The 16,118-nt window shown below is 55.9% G+C and overlaps 5 protein-coding genes across 5 annotated transcripts; 3 read left to right on the top strand and 2 right to left on the bottom strand.

Annotated features, from left to right (window-relative positions):
• Positions 1-1,414: 1,414 nt before the first annotated feature.
• GLRG_01508 (DnaJ domain-containing protein) lies at positions 1,415-2,854 on the top strand (the record flags this gene model as incomplete). The annotated part of the gene is made up of 4 exons (XM_008092193.1): positions 1,415-1,450; positions 1,510-1,579; positions 1,636-2,475; positions 2,535-2,854. The coding sequence occupies 4 exons, from the start codon at positions 1,415-1,417 to the stop codon at positions 2,852-2,854; spliced, it is 1,266 nt and encodes a 421-aa protein (XP_008090384.1).
• Positions 2,855-3,335: 481 nt separating this feature from the next.
• Positions 3,336-5,142, bottom strand: GLRG_01507 (WD repeat domain-containing protein; the record flags this gene model as incomplete). Its single annotated transcript, XM_008092192.1, has 3 exons — positions 3,336-3,747; positions 3,809-4,504; positions 4,562-5,142. The coding sequence occupies 3 exons, from the start codon at positions 5,140-5,142 to the stop codon at positions 3,336-3,338; spliced, it is 1,689 nt and encodes a 562-aa protein (XP_008090383.1).
• Positions 5,143-5,613: 471 nt separating this feature from the next.
• Positions 5,614-6,691, top strand: GLRG_01506 (ribosomal protein L10; the record flags this gene model as incomplete). The annotated part of the gene is made up of 3 exons (XM_008092191.1): positions 5,614-5,787; positions 5,871-6,631; positions 6,685-6,691. The coding sequence occupies 3 exons, from the start codon at positions 5,614-5,616 to the stop codon at positions 6,689-6,691; spliced, it is 942 nt and encodes a 313-aa protein (XP_008090382.1).
• Positions 6,692-7,196: 505 nt separating this feature from the next.
• GLRG_01505 (MutS domain V) lies at positions 7,197-10,378 on the bottom strand (the record flags this gene model as incomplete). Its single annotated transcript, XM_008092190.1, has 2 exons — positions 7,197-9,785; positions 9,893-10,378. The coding sequence occupies 2 exons, from the start codon at positions 10,376-10,378 to the stop codon at positions 7,197-7,199; spliced, it is 3,075 nt and encodes a 1,024-aa protein (XP_008090381.1).
• A 2,882-nt stretch (positions 10,379-13,260) lies between these two features.
• On the top strand, positions 13,261-14,220 carry GLRG_01504 (uncharacterized protein; the record flags this gene model as incomplete). The annotated part of the gene is made up of 1 exon (XM_008092189.1): positions 13,261-14,220. One exon carries the CDS (start codon positions 13,261-13,263, stop codon positions 14,218-14,220), a length of 960 nt encoding a protein of 319 aa, XP_008090380.1.
• Positions 14,221-16,118: the final 1,898 nt, after the last annotated feature.

Genomic DNA, 16,118 nt, shown 5'->3' with positions numbered 1-16,118 from the left:
ATAGGAAATTGGCAGCAAGAGGGGACCACGTTATATTGAACCACCGGGCCTATCTCACAGGGGTGCCCGTACGATGCCTTCCAGTTTGGAGTTGTCCCTTCAGACATCTGAAGAGCTGCACGAAACAAACGTAAGCAAACACGTGTTGATTTGATGGGCTGGAAAGGGCATTGCAAAACCACAGGAGCGCAGGATCCCTCCCGGGAGCTGAGAAACCGTAGAACCGATTAAGTAATGACTTGGGCTTTGGTGAAAAGAAACCAGAACGAGAGGCACTGTCTTTATCGGTTCGTTTGCTCAGAGTTGTTGAGCGTCTTACATGGGCTATCGCCGAGTAGGAGTAACGTCCGCGGGCGAAGGCCGCTGCGGGTACCTTCCTCTAAGGTGCACTCCAGCAGGATGACGATGACGGATGAGAAATCCACTTCGCTTACATGAGATTCTCTGGAGATGGTGGGGCAGAGATTTCAGAAAATTGTTAAGAGGCTACTTGTGCCGAACCATGGTTGCATGGGATAACGATAGGCTTCGGGGTAGCCTAGGAGAGGGCAATTAGGTTGGAATTTGGCAAATTGCAGGACGAATCCTGGTGGGTGACCCCTGAATGCTGGGACAAACAAACAGCATTCCCTGGAGGCTGGAGCAGGGCAGATCAGGGGTCCATGGACCCCTCGGACCAGATCTGGAAGGACGCTGTAGGTATTGCATCATCAGCACCGCCACCGTGGCTGAAAAGAATTCCATCTTCTTCCATCGAATTCAACTTGGGACCATTTTGGTACAGGCAACGGACAAGGCGACCCGCCTTTGCAGCCTGCTTTGCCTGCTCTTCTCCCTTTATTTTGAAAAAACCCAGTGTCCCAATGTCCCGTTACTAGTGCCATCGGTCCCAAGGTACATTTCCACCGTACTTCTCCCCGCCAGGAACCTTAGCCGTCAATAACTTCCTCGCCAGCCCGGCTCCTTACTTCTCCTCGACTTTTCCCAACCCTTACCTTCTTACGTCTTTTCCAGTTTACGTACACCAGATACCCAGTTGCGCAAATCGTCTCTGTCGACCTCTTTTTGAAAGAGTAAGTAAACATGTTGTTCTCGTCTTGCGGCGCAAACGAAACTGAGCAGCAGTCACGCTGCTTTGCCAGTTCAATCCTGCCCTGCATTCATTCACCCGTGTCGCTTTGGCGCGCTGTCGACGCCCCAAAACCCTCTCTTCTTGATCTTTCGGCCACTCTTTTGTGCGCTCAAGAACGTGTGGCTGCGAATGAGAGACCGGAATATCCTTTAGTCTTTTTCTCGACTAACTTGGCTGACCGATTTTGGGCTCTGCAGACCCCTCTATAGACAGACCCCTACTTCCAACTCGGACTCCGGAGCGCCAAGGCCTTAGATAAGGATCAGTGTATCTGCCGGCATCATGGTCAAGGAAACCAAGCTCTACGACACCCTCGGCGTACGTCGCACAACGAACCAACCGAAATTACGATGGTCGAATATTAACGCAGAACACAGGTCGCGCCGACGGCCACTGAGCAGGAATTGAAGAAGGCATACAAGACAAATGCTCTCAAGTACCACCCTGGTATGTACCTATAGGCCCGCCGACTCAACGCACACCTGCTGACCGCGCCCCAATAGACAAAAACGCCCACAACCCTGACGCGGAAGAGAAGTTCAAGGAGATTTCCCACGCCTACGAAATCCTCTCTGATTCCCAGAAGCGCGCCGTCTACGACCAATATGGCGAGGCTGGCCTTGAAGGTGGTGCCGGGGGCGGTGGTGGCATGGCTGCCGAGGACCTATTTGCTCAGTTCTTCGGCTCTGGCAGTTTCGGTGGTGGTCTTGGTGGAATGTTTGGCGGCGGCGGCGGCGGCATGCCCAACCGTGGCCCCCCCAAGGCCCGCACAATTCACCACACCCACAAGGTCTCACTCGAGGATGTCTACCGCGGAAAGATCTCTAAGCTGGCTCTTCAGCGCTCCATTATCTGCCCCAAGTGCGAGGGTCGTGGCGGAAAGGAGGGCGCGGTCAAGCGCTGCGCCGGCTGCGACGGCCACGGCATGAAAACCATGATGAGGCAGATGGGCCCGATGATCCAGCGTTTCCAGACGGTCTGCCCTGACTGCAACGGAGAGGGTGAGACGATCAAGGACAAGGACCGCTGCAAGCAGTGCAACGGCAAGAAGACCATCGTCGACCGCAAGGTTCTCCACGTCCACGTCGACCGTGGTGTCAGAAGCGGTACTAAGGTCGAGTTCCGCGGCGAGGGTGACCAGGCCCCTGGCATACAGGCCGGTGACGTCGTTTTCGAGATCGAGCAGAAGCCCCACCCTCGCTTCACCCGCAAGGAGGACGACCTTCTGTACCAATGCGAGATCGAGCTGGTGACCGCGTTGGCTGGCGGAACCATCTTCGTCGAGCACCTCGACGAGAGGTGGCTCAGCATCGAGATCCAGCCCGGTGAAGCCATTGCACCAGGTATGTTCAATTTCCTTTCAACTCTCAGTTGAGCATCCCGATTGACTTTGTTACCACAGACGCTGTCAAGATGGTTCGTGGCCAGGGTATGCCCTCTCCCAGGCACCACGACTTCGGAAATCTCTACATCCAGTTCAGCGTTAAGTTCCCCGAGAAGGGCTGGACTGAGGACCCTGCGGCCTTTGAGGCTCTTCAGAAGCTGCTCCCTCCTCCCTCGCTGCAGACCGCCCCCCCTCCTGAGGCTATGACCGAACCTGCGGACCTCGAGGATCTGGACAACACTTCCCAGGCTAGAGTCTTTGGCGGTGGCGGCTCCATGGAGGAGGACGACGAGGATGGTCACCCCGGTGCCGAGCGTGTGCAGTGTGCCTCTCAGTAAACAACATGTTCGATGGAATTGACGTTACGAGCATCTTTGGCGTGGTGGGGGGCGTGGGTCGAGACACTTTTCACATTTGTTCCTCGGAACAGAGACGCATATTTCCCAGTCACGAATGGATGGAAACGGTTGCATGGAAATGGTAAAGGGGTCTGGCTGTTCGGGGGCCGCTAGCATGACGGCGGCAACCGACTGGCTGCGATGCCTCGTCTGGGCGTGCCAAGTCGGGTTCGTCGAGAACGGAGGCTGGGCACAATTGGGCCAGTAGAATAAACAGGGAAATCTGGTCCCAGCGGTTGCGTTCTTAAAAACATCACTTGGCTTCTTTTGCTCGACGGACATTCGAGACTTGGTAGGGAGGCGTTCACGGTCATAGAGAGGATAATCCGTTGAATCGATTTGATGACGAATGCGCTTTTTCTCTGTTTACAATCGGATTGTACATTGCGGTTTCGTGGCTCAATGTCACTGTTCTTGTATCTCATGACGTTCCGGCTAGCTCTCCCCCTTCTGATGTGTTCTCCTCCTGCGGCGGCTGTTCTTCCTGCTCTGCCTCGTCGCCTTGCTCATCCTCACCCCGCTTGCGCAGGTCCTCAATATTGTACAATAATTTCCGCACTTGTTCCCGCGGCATGTCAAACTCGCCTTCGCTGATGGTTGCATCCTGAATCCCAAGGTCCTGCGACGAGAAGGCAGCCCCGGTCCATCTGAACGACACAATCCCGCTGGGTGAGCTGTCATTCTCTGCCGGGTCGATGGCCGCCAGGATGCTTGTGAGGGAGCCATCGCTGGCAATCGGGGCTACGTGCAGGGGGTTGCCGGGAGTGGAAATGGTCTGGACGTGGGTCAGAGTGTTCTCTTCCGAGAGACGAAGGACGAAGATGGCAGATACGCTGAGACTCGAGGTTAGCCGCCGTTGACACACGATCGAACAAGAAAAGAAATCAGGCATACCTTTCGCATACTGCTAGGACCACGGGCGCCTGTATGCCGTTGGCTGTGACCGTGGCGGAGAGGAGGTGAGAGACGGCAACCTTGGACACCTCCTTGTCCACCTGTTGGGCCTGCTCCAGGAGGTCAAACTTGGACAAGACCTTGCCAGCCACCCAGTCCCAGACGAACAGCTCGCTGTCTCCGCCTCCCGAGACCAGAACATCCTGGCTGGGGAGCGTGAGGGCGCTGACGAAATTTGCGTGTCCGAGGCAGAAGCCTTCGATGATGTGCGCATGCGGCATGAAGCGCGAGACGCGGATGTGCTCGTCGCGGTCCGCCGTGATGATGTACCGCCGGCTGCCCTTGGAGGCGAGCGTCAGCGCCGTGAGCATGGATACATGGCCGATCTGGAGCGTGTGCTCAAACGTCGGCTGGTCCTTGGGGCTGTCGCGGTTCGCCTTCTTCTGCTCGCGTAGCTGGCTCTGGAGGGCGCGGAGGTTGCTCTTGGAGTGCACCGTCAGGGGGTTGGCTTCGGGCTGGAAGGGCTTGGGGGCAGCCGACGGCGCCGGAGATGCCGTCTCAGAGGCCGCGGAGCCCGCTGCGGCGGCCTCCGAGGCGATCAGGGGTAGGGAGTAGACGTCACCGAATTTGTCCGCGCTCAGGATAGTCCGGTCGTCCGGGCAGATGAGGACGGAGCAGGGCCGTTTGGGCATTTGTCTATGGCGAGGCGTGTCAGGGGCTAGTCTACATGACGGTGTAAGTCGGACAACGTACCTCTGGCTCAGCTTTTTCAGATTCCCCTTGCCGTCGTGCTCAAACACCCACAGGGACTTGTCGTGGCCTGAAATGGCCAGCAAGTGGCTCCCGTCACTGGTTGTCGTCATAATGGTGATGACGGGATAGTCCGGAACCCTTGCGAACGCGCCGCCGCGGTTGTTCTGCTGCTGCTGGCCGTCCCGTTGACCCCGTCTCACCTGATTGTTGCCCTTTCTCCTATCTCTTTTCTGTTGCTCGGGCTTCGCGGGTTCACTATCGAGAACCATGGCGTCGTCGTCCTTGGTTTCCTCACCATCCTCACCGGCTTTCTCCTCGGTGCTCTCGACTCTTTGACGCTTGGCCGGGGGTCCATCCTCGTCATGAACCGGGGATGGAGACGTAGGCACACCAGAGCTCACTTCAATCTCAACCTTTGAGGCAGCGGCCGAGGCGGCGGCGGCATTCACCTTTTCAACATCGGGGTGTTTCCACGTTGAGAGATAAGAGCCGTCCTCCAGGCTGAAGGAGTGGATCTTCCCACCCCGAGCGGCAAAGAGGACGTTGCCGGACGGCTCCAGGCAGTTGTAAGGGACCTTCATTGTGATACCGATGGATCACTTGAGTTTTCCTGGCTCAATTGGGCTGAGTTGCGGCTGCCTGTACACTTAGCATGAGGTCAAATAGAACTTTCACCCACCCCAGGACACATCTGCAAGCTTCATAGGTAGACCCGCCCCACCATGGATTGAGAGAAAAAATAGTTACATGCATCATGTATCGTTCCCCTACGCTCGGGCCACAACGTTCTCCCTGCCAGCTGCCCCGCGCTTGCCCGCTTTCGGTCATAGACCCAATCAGTTGCCCTAACGGGACGGCCTCTGGGCCTGCCCGGAGCACACAGTCGCAGGCGAGAGAGTAATTTTCGGCTGGTGAAGCAAAAAGCTCGATTTCTGGTGAGGCGCTCTTTTTTCTCTCCTGCAACATATCAACTTTTGATACCCAAATCCCATCAACCACTACCACAAAAATTCATTTGCCCTTAAACAACCTGCCTTCATAAATAAGAAGATATGGGGGGCAAATCTGCGAACAAGGCCGGCTACTTCGACAAGCTCAAGGGCTTGCTCGAGGAGTACAAGTCCATCTTCATCGTCACCGTCGACAATGTCAGCTCTCAGCAGATGCACGAGATCAGACAGTCCCTCCGCGGACAGGGTGTCGTCTTGATGGGTAAGAACACTATGGTATGTCGCAATCCTCACATCGCGCGAACGTTCGCTTGGTGCGTCCCGCTTGAAATCGACGCGTCTTGCTAATCCTCCTCCAGGTTCGCCGTGCCCTCAAGACCTTCATCCCCGACTCCCCCGAGTACGAGCGCCTTCTGCCCTTCGTCAAGGGCAACGTTGGTTTCGTCTTCACCAACGGTGACCTCAAGGACATCCGTGACAAGATCCTCGCCAACAAGGTCGCTGCCCCTGCCCGTGCCGGTGCCGTCGCTCCTTCCGACGTCTGGATTCCCGCTGGCAACACCGGCATGGAGCCCGGCAAGACCTCTTTCTTCCAGGCCCTCGGTGTCCCCACCAAGATTGCCCGTGGTACCATTGAAATCGTTTCGGACCTGAAGCTCGTTGAGGCCAACAGCAAGGTCGGCCCCTCCGAGGCCACCCTCCTTAACATGCTCAACATCTCCCCCTTCACCTACGGTATGGGTATTGCCCAGGTCTACGACCAGGGCAACACCTTCCCCGCCAGTGTCCTCGACATCGGTGAGGAGCAGCTCCTGAAGGCTTTCGCCGGCGCCATTACCACCATCGCCGCCGTCTCCCTGGCCATCAACTTCCCCACCCTTCCCTCCGTCATCCACTCCTTCTTCAACGGCTACAAGAACGTTCTGGCCGTCGCCATCGAGACCGAGATCTCGTGGCCCGAGATCGAGGAGCTCAAGGACCGCATCGCCAACCCCGACGCCTACGCCGCTGCTGCCCCCGCCGCTGCTGCTGGCGGTGCCGCCGAGGCCAAGGAGGAGGCCAAGGAGGAGGAAGAGAAGGAGGAGGAGTCTGACGAGGATGGCGGCTTTGGCGGTCTTTTGTACGTGTCACTTACCCCCTCCTGCTTCTCGTGCACGCTAACGTTATGTCCAGCGACTAAATATGACGGGAAATCGGTGACGACATGGCTACTCTCTGGGCTACGAATAGGTTTACGACGATGCGTGGATCTTGGAAGGCTTTATAGATGGGTTGCCGGTCAATCAAGCACATCGCATTTGACGGCAAAAACAAGACATTTCGGTTCCCGAATTCTTTAGGTGACGTGACATGCTGATACAAGCATTCACTCTCCATCATGGCCAAAGGTTAGTCGCTTTCAATTTCTCCGTTTCTGTCTTACGCCCGCTTCCGATGATTTTATAAATGTTCAGAGCTTTTTAACCCTGATCTACTTGATGACAAACACACAACCGTATGAGGGAGCATTCAAACCCATCCTTTTTTTTTTCACACACTATTGTACAGCTTTCTTTTTGCTGGGTATTATGGCTAACATACCAAAGTGTGCAGATTTATCCACATATACATCTATATGTATCGTACAGTGAATCCATGCCCGCTCGCCCCCCCTTTATCGTCCGTATGTCACGAGTGATGTCTATCTAGAGCCTCTGATGAATACCAAGAACCTTTTGCGCAACACTTATTGCCTCCCCTGGCAGGTTGGCCAATCTCGCGACCTTCAGCGCATGACTCTGCCGGTTAACACCCTTCCGTAGCTTGTGAACGTAGACGAACCCTCCTTCGCCGTCTTCGTCCACGTCCGTGCAATACATCTCCACTCCCCCTTTCCCGTCGTCAGCGAGTCCCTCCGCGACAGCAAGGTCCGCCACCTTGTGGAAGTGCGTCGCGAACAGCGCCCGGCACTTGTTGACCGTGACCAGGTGGTGCAGACACGCGTATGCCACGGCCGTACCGTCCTCGGGCGTCGTGCCCCTGCCGATCTCGTCCATGATGACAAAGGACCGCGGCGTGGCCCCGCGTAGGATCTGCGCCGTCTCCATCATCTCGACCATGAAGGTGCTCTGGTCGCGGTACAGGTTGTCGGCGGACCCGACGCGGCTGAAGATGGCGTCGACGACGCCCAACTCGGCGTAGTCGGCGGGCACGTAGCACCCGACCTGCGCGAGGATTGTGATGAGCGCGTTCTGCCGCAGGAACGTGCTCTTACCTGCCATGTTGGGCCCCGTGATGAGCCACAATCGGCCGCCGGAGCTTCCGCCGCCGCCGACGAGGCAGTCGTTGCGGACGAAGCTACGCCCTTGCTCGTGAAGCCCGCCCTCGACGGTCGGGTGCCGGCCGCCGATGATGGTGTGGGCCGTCGAGTTGTTCAGGAGGGGCCTGGTGAGCCCTTGCTCGACGGCGAGCCTGGCAAAGGAGGTGGCCACGTCGAGCTCGTCGAGAACGGCGGCGTTGCGGCGCAGCTTGACGAGGTTCAGCACGACGGCGGCGCGAAGGGCGAGGAAGACGCGCTGCTCCTCGGTGCGGATGCTGTGCCGAGCGTGCTCGAGCTGCTGGCCGAGGCGCGTCCACTCCGGAGCGTGGAAGGAGCTTGTTGACTTGCTGGAGCTCAGGGCTCTGATGCTGGAGGATATGGAGCGCACGTCTTTTCCCTTGATGTGGCAGAAGTGGCCGAGGGCGGGGCTCCAGCGGAGTGTGAGAGAGGTTGCGCCATGCTCATCGCGGAGGGCCTCCGTGAGGGTCTCCCTCTCGGCGTGCAGGGCAGCAAGGTCAGCGTGGAGTTGACGGAGGACCGGGCTGGCCTTGGGCTTCATGATCCAGGTCTCGTTATCGTCGGCGTACGCCTCTCGGACCGAGGTGGGGCGCTTCTTCTTCGCGGTACCCTTGGGGAGGACAGCGGCGTCTTCCCGCGTGCCTTGGGTGCTGACAATCTCCTGGGCGAGCGCCATCATCTGCCCTGCCTCGCTCTCTTCCATCTCATGCTGGTGGACGATACCCTCCTCGTCGATAGCTTCCTTGATCCGGCGCGCGAGCCTCAGGGGGGCCTTGAGGTCCAACCGTGCCGTCATGCGCGCGAGGCAGCTGGACTCGTCAGTGGCCTCTGTCAACAGCTGTCTGATGCTGTCGGTGGAATGGATGGTGTTGGCCAGCGCCACTAGGTCGTCTGGATCTCCTCTTCCTAGGGCGAACTTCTGAACTAGCCGTTGGGAGTCATGACTGCGGCGAAGTAGCAGGACGATGGCATCGCGAAGGTCAGGCTCCTCGATGAAGCGGGCAACGAGGTCCTGTCTGAGCTTGATAACATCGATAGACGTGGATGGGGCGCTGACCCAATCGTTGAGGAGCCTGGCGCCACTTTTGGTCACCGTCCGTCTAATCGCATGCAAGAGACTACCCCTAAAGTTCCCGTCCCGGATGGTCTGCTTGATCTCTAGTGAGCGCATGCTGTTTTTGTCTATGCTCATTATCTGCATGTTCTCGTGTCGCATCGGCGGCTGCAGCTTCATGCTCAAGCCCAGCAGCTGCTCCTTGACGTAGTGCAGCAGCAGGCTGCCGGCCATCACCTCACCATCAGTGAAGGCATCGCGCGTCGCCGGTGGGATTTCGCTCTCGAGCATGGGGGCCCAATCAGAAAGACACCTGATTTCGCCAAAGGAACTATAAGTGACCAGATGGCGGTCCTCGGCGAGGATGGAGAACAGGCCATGATCAGTCTGGGCCTGTATCCCGCCATCAATCACGACTTCCTTGGGGCATATCCTTGAGAGGATCGACGAAAGCGCCGAGAGATCGGTAGCCTGCGTGTAGAACTGACCGGTGGACAAGTCCAGCCACGCAAGGCCCAGGGACATTGGTGGTGCGGCCGGGTCACCAGTTGCCGAAGTCACGTTCCGGTCAGTGGTTGAATGGGACGACGAGTCTGGGGCCCCTCCTTCTCCTTCTCCTTCTGCCGCCGATGTTGCTACCAACCCATCTGCCCCTCCCCCCGATGGGGCTACCATCGCGTGGATTGCTAGGACATAGTTGTTGGCATAGGGATCCATGAAGTTCTCGTCAATTAGGGTTCCTGGCGTGATGATACGAGCAACTCTGCGGTCGTGCATCAGCCCACCAGACTTGACCTTATCTGGCGCATTATTGGGAAACTCCTCAGCAACAGCGACATAGCGGTTCAGATCCTGGACCAGGATCTTGAGGAATCGATCCAGCTGGAAGAAAGGGAAACCGGCCTAATAAGACAAATTCGTACATCAGACCCAGGGAACATAAAGAGACCAATGGCGCGCGTATGACCCTGGCGGACGTGTTGCGGAAAACGAGAAGAGATATAATTTACCATGGAAACCAGGCCAGCATTTGTCTTTTTCTGGGCGACCTTGAGGTTTAGCAGTGGGCCGTACTCCTCGGCGTGTTCAAAATACAGCTCGTAGAAACCACCAACGCGCGTTAGAAGCACGCAGTTGTCAAACTTCCGCATGTTACGGCGCGCCTGGAGCACGACTGTTGGGTAAGCCGGGCCCTCATCTTGCGCGGGATGGGGATTCAAAGCCAGAGCCCCTTGAGGTAGATCATCAAGCTTCACTGTCGACTTGGTCTTCTTGCCCCTGGCAAGGACGGAAACGTGCCAATTGTTTCTCACCCTCCCGCGCAGCCGGCCGGCAACCCCAGCTTCTCGGCCAAAGCTGAAGCTGAAGCCGCGTATCGTTCCATGGGCGCGACGCAGGCGGGGGTGGAGTGCGGGGGCAGAATACCATCGGGCTGCGGTCAGTGACGGGGGAACCAAGTCATGACAGGCGACTGTGATGAGTGGTCGGACCAACATGTGAGCGTATCATGAAGTGGGCTGTTTGGACGCGATGTCGAGATCGTTTTCTTCAATGGCCGATTTAGCGGTTCCGGTACCACAGTGCAGCGAGAAACGCGATAATGTAACGGCAGGTAGAGGGGATGCAACGATGAGATAATGAGCCGGGGAGTTCAGTAAGTACTGGGGGTTGGCATGGGATGGGTGCGAATCGTGCGAGCAGCAGTGTGGACGTGAGGTATCGCGAGATTTTCCGGGACGATGATCGAATTCGCCCGATTCGATCGGGGAATCTCATTGTTACTCCCTAAGTACGGTAAGGCAGGTACCTACCTAAAGGTGGAAACGCTCAAGAGTACAGCAGGGCCCGGCCGCCTGACGGGCTGCATCATGTTGCCAACTGCTCTGTGGGGCAATGGCCCAGGCGCCTGGGTCTGGTTCCCATCGCCTGTGCCAGCACACACGAGGTTAGGTAGGTAGTATGGCACGACGCGCGGATGGGGCTGGAGAGGGATGGCGAGAGAAGAATGTCATGTTGCGACGATGGAATTTGGCGAGAGTCCTGCACGGGCCGGGTGGAAAATGCAACAGTCCCAGTAAAGCACTGAGTAAACAACGACCGACCTGGTGGCGAGCATGACCAATTAGCAAGCCTCGGCGGTAACGGATTCATCACGGAAGTTCCATCAGCCGGACATGGGACAAAACAAGACGGCAGCTATGCGGGCGGATAACCAGACGGGGATTAAATGGGGAAAAAGGAAGAAAGGGGGGGGTTGAAAACAGTGTACGGAGTATACTGTCGGAGTTACCTAGGAGTTCTATGCCTGGCAGAGCTTAAACAGATACCAAGGTACCTATGTAGGTCGTGTAAGCGAGACACGTTGCTGAGAGGATCAGTGATGACTCGGAAGCCTCGAACAAGAACAAGCCCCGAATAGAATCGATCAGGGTCGACCGCCGGCAGCCGTTTGCTACTGTTTGCGTTGGCCTATTTTATTTCAAAAGAGCGCCTGCCTGGTGTGCATCATGGTCTTACGAGGGTCTGTTTCGTCCAGTGTCATGCTGTTGGACCGGCCAAACGTAAGTAGGTACTTGGGGTGGCAGGTAGAGAGGGAGGATAGCAGTGGAGGCCTATTGGAGTTGGGAACCACATTTGCATCTCTGAAGAGTTGGAAAGCCTGACAAGTCGCCTGGCTGCTGTTGGTTGGGCTGCGCTGCAGGGACCCAAACCTTCAGACGGCAGAAATCACGGCGTGTTCGTTGGACATGTTGGATGCTCGCAGCGCCTAGCCAGTAAAAGCCGGTCAAATGTCCCAACTTTCAGCGAGGCTGTCGACGCAATGCATTGCCATGCGGGCGAGGGTCGGATGATAACTCCGTCATGTCGAGATTGACAAAGCGGGGGGTCGCATCATAATACAGAGGCCGTGGCCGCATCGTGGCTCAACAGCTATAGCGATCAACAGGACGACCGAACTCCTCACTTCCCGAAAGAGGGCGGCCGAGTGCTCCCAGGAAAGCGGACGAGTGTGGGCAGGGGACAATCAAAGATGGGCAGACGACGGTACAGGATGCCGCCACCCCAGACCATTCCATCTCCTCCATGGGTGGCAGCACCTTGCATATTTCGCCAGTCCCTATGGCTAGCGTGGTATTATGACCTAGACTACTCCGTACAGGCACAAGGCCATGGCACTCGGCGAACGGCTGGGGCACAGCGGTTGTGTGCGGTGCGGTGATGGGTGGAAAGATGTGGGCTGTCTTGTCTCTCTTGTGTAGAATGATGGATCGATGATAGAATCGCGTGTGGCTGCCGAGACGGCATCAACAAACCTACCTATGGTGGGGTGCGTGCTTTGCCAGTTGCTGCTGCTGTAGGGCATCACCAGTACTACATGAGGACACGGACGCATATCTTATTGACACGGGACTACGGGGAAACGGGTAGTTCGGATTGAAGCATCCCACACAGGATAATCAAGAAGGATGCTACGATGTGTAAGCGTTTGAGGCAAATCATCTCTGATAAGGTTCCCCCCCTCCTTTCTGCTTGGTAACCTTCCCGGAGCCAGGACGGATGGAAAAAAGAAAAGAAGAAAAAATTTCAACAAGGAACAGAAAAGAGGGACGTCGAGTCTCGCTCGTCCGCATCTCACGGGATGACCGTTGTAGGCGGAGTTAGGAAGTAATTAGGGACAAAGGTACCAGGTAAGATCCGAGAAGTCGGTGAAAGTTCTGGCTCGCCCGTCGTGCAGCATCGTGGTACGTGGAGATACGTACCGGGCCCAGGCCGCTAGAGCCACTGCGCGGTTGCCATTCGGCTCGGTATCGGCCGATTTCGACTCCTCCTCAGCCCATTCCCGCTCACTCTCCAAATTTATCGCCAGACCCTTGGCCCAAACATGGCAGCATACGCCGTCATGTCGCCCGCCTGGTTTGAAATGTCGCCCTGTAGGATATATATCTGTTTTCATGTGCTTCAGCTGATCCACCCCCCCTCCTGATGAACACTTGCTTTCGTACGTCCGTTTTCGCCTACCTCCCAGTCTGCAGCGGATCCCGACTCAAACGACTACTACTACTACTACTACTACTACTACTGCTGCTGCCTACCCAACAACACTGTCTATTATTACTGCTACCGCTTCCCAACGCACTCTCAACAGCAAGAGTCTGATTTATATCAATCCAAACTTACTGCCGCATCTCCTGCGATTGTTGCGATTTGCAATCCTCAAACTTCTTTCTCGGTTTCTCTCGCGAGCGCGTAACTAGTGCCAGTAAGGAGGCACTCCAACATACGATATCCACGACATCAAACGCACGGCACAGAAACGACCTCCCTACATAAGACCATCACCACATAGAAAAAATTACTTCATACTAAATCACTCTCTATGGCGGCGCATCTACCTGCTTTCAATTTCAACCCTTTGACCCCCGTCACGCCCCCGCCCGAGCATCTCTCATTCCGAAAACCCGCCCTTCCTCTATCAGCTCAACTAAAACGCAAGGCCGGTGAGGCCAACATCACCAACGACCATGTCACAGCCACGATGAAGAAGGAGGAATCACCAAGAACCACCCCGTCCATGGGTGCCCCGCCCAAGCCGACTTCGACTTCCAACACGAGTGCGGCAGACCCGACGAGCCAGCCGCCCATGGACCCTCAATACGCGGCCATGGTCTCACGCATCGCTGCATACTATCAACAAAGGTGCCAAGCCATCTCTAACGCGCAGCAGCAGAGATGTCAGGCCTGGGCAAACATGCACAAGCAAAAGTGTCAAGAGATGATGCAGGCGGCCATGTTAGTGGTGGCGTGGTATGTCCGCGACCGGGTCCAGCGGAGACGCCGAAAGCAAAAACGGCAATTTCGGACGGGGTTAAGAGCTCGGAGCACCCGGTCCCGCGTTATCAAGGGCGAAGGGGTCCGGCGCTGGGTCATGAACTTGCCTGCCGGTCTGTCATCGCCGCCCGTCCTGGGGCCCGACGACCTCGCTGACCAGGACGAGGCCCACTTCTCCATGGATAGAGAGGTGCCGCCAGACAAGGATGCTAAGCTGTTTGAGATGGCCGACAGCATGATCAGGAGCCAGTACCGTAAGGTCGAGGTGCCCGTCCTCGGCGTGCTCGGCTTTGAGGAGGACAGTGGGAGTGAGAGCGAGGCAGATGTCTGTGACTACCCCATGAAGGACGAATTCGAAGAGGACGAGGCTGAAGACTACGATGATGACGAAGACGATTTGGACCTGGATGACGAAGATGAAGAGGAGGAGGCCGGGTCCGAGGCTGTCCACCGTGGTACGGGAACGGGTACGGGAAGCCGGGACAAGGACTCTGGCTTGTCATCTTGACACTGTATTTTGGGGCGTGCTTTTGCTTTGCTTTGTGTGGTTCCCTCCCCCTTTTTGATACTCTTTTCCTACCTTATTTTGCGGCGTTCAACGGTGGGACATGGACGATGATGTGATGATTGGATTATTTACCCTCGGCGACCTACATACCTCACTTTCAGGCTACTTCTGCATATAGTATATATACACATATCCGGCACCATGTCGCTATGAAACAAGACAGACATGGTTCTTTTCTCTTGTATTTTGTTTCTTTTGTGTGAGAACTCGGGTGCATCTCATTACGCACACTGTTAGTCCATAAACTCAACAGAAAAGAGCGAGTTGTGAACGTCATCCCGAGCCCAGATGTCTCAAGTGAGACGGGGACGACCTTAATGGATGATCATACGTTTGTGACTATAAAAACATGAGATTTTTAGCTTTCCAGGGGAAGGGGGGCAACCCTTAGACAGCCAGTGCACTTTTATTAGGCGGCCAGTGTCTAACCTGATCTGGAAGGACTGCCCCATAGGAGCTAGAAATACCATATTCCGTCGCCCTAACTCTAACTAAGCCAGACCCTAACCACCTTAACCACTAACCCTACGTATCTTTAAGAACCTTTATATCTATAGAAGATACATAGGATTAGTAGTTAGGTTAATTAGGGTCTGGGTTAGTTAGAGTTAGGGTGATAGAATATGATTATTTTATCTGTGTTGGGGAAATCTGGCGGTAGTGGCGGTGTCTCCAGATTGGGTTAGGCACTGGCCGCCTAACAAAAGTGCACTGGCTGTCTAAGGGTAACCGAAGGGGGGAGTAAACAAATATCTTCCCCACCTGCACCCCCATGACCCCTCACTCCACCAAACTGACTGTTTTACACTATCATCGTATTCCGTCCGTTGACCTTTTCTGATGCCATCCATGTCAAAGGAGCTCATGACTGCTGAAGACTGTAGCTGGCGGTCATCCGCCTGCAGTTCGTGTGACATATACATGCAATGCAGCCGCACAGCTTCCCCAGAGATCCACCGGGGCTCTAGACAGGCATTCGGTCGAGGGATAGGCGATATTTACTGCATCATGAACAGCGCCGGTGTAACCGCGATCATGTACCTACTGAACTTACAACGTCACTTTTACCCATAAGGTGCGTAACACTGCATTTCTTTCGACTCGCATCGGCCTTCACTTACTCCTGTCTTGGCCAAGAAAGAGCCAGATTGCACATGTGGATAGTCGTGGCTCCCGATAATATTGGAATTAAGCAAAGGCAACACATGCGCCTCGTCAAGGGCAGTTGCGAACATCAAGTCATGCCGGACAAGTTCAATGGCGGCCGCTCCAAAGCGACTCACACCACAGGTACTCTGGCTAGCTGAACACTGCCTGCATCAACCACCCCATATTCATCCTTAGTCGACATCTCGAACTACCTGAGCTTCCAGCGTCGGTTCGCCAAAGTTTCGTCCTCGTTCCTTTCTCGCTACCAACTGTATATCGTTTCTATCATCAACTACCTCCTGTGCCATTATCCATACTGGTTGATTTTGGCACAATCATCCAAGTGAAGCCCTAATACCAAGGCCTTCAACACCACCTTCCTGTCTCTCGCCGCATTCAGCATCACCAAGTCGACAAGATGAGGTAAGACAGGCGTTCCAGGTGATGGTCGATCCTCTGGTTCCCCTGGCGTCCCGGCTAATCGAGGGGATCGCACGATGGCTGCGTCACCCACACCTCCTCCTAGACCCAACCTCCCCGCACTTCTGTTGCACCGACACGTCCCCGCTCGCTCCCACTGGCTGCGTTTCAGCGCCCGCCTATCTCTACCGCAGGGGTGTTCCCATGCTCTACCTTAGCTCCCCCCCAAAGAGCTTCGAGTCCGTCTCTGCTTTCAGACAATCCCGAGG

Source organism: Colletotrichum graminicola (genome assembly GCF_000149035.1).
Source record: "Colletotrichum graminicola M1.001 genomic scaffold supercont1.4, whole genome shotgun sequence".
NCBI lineage: Eukaryota > Fungi > Ascomycota > Sordariomycetes > Glomerellales > Glomerellaceae > Colletotrichum > Colletotrichum graminicola.
This window is presented reverse-complemented; position numbering and strand designations above follow the sequence as displayed.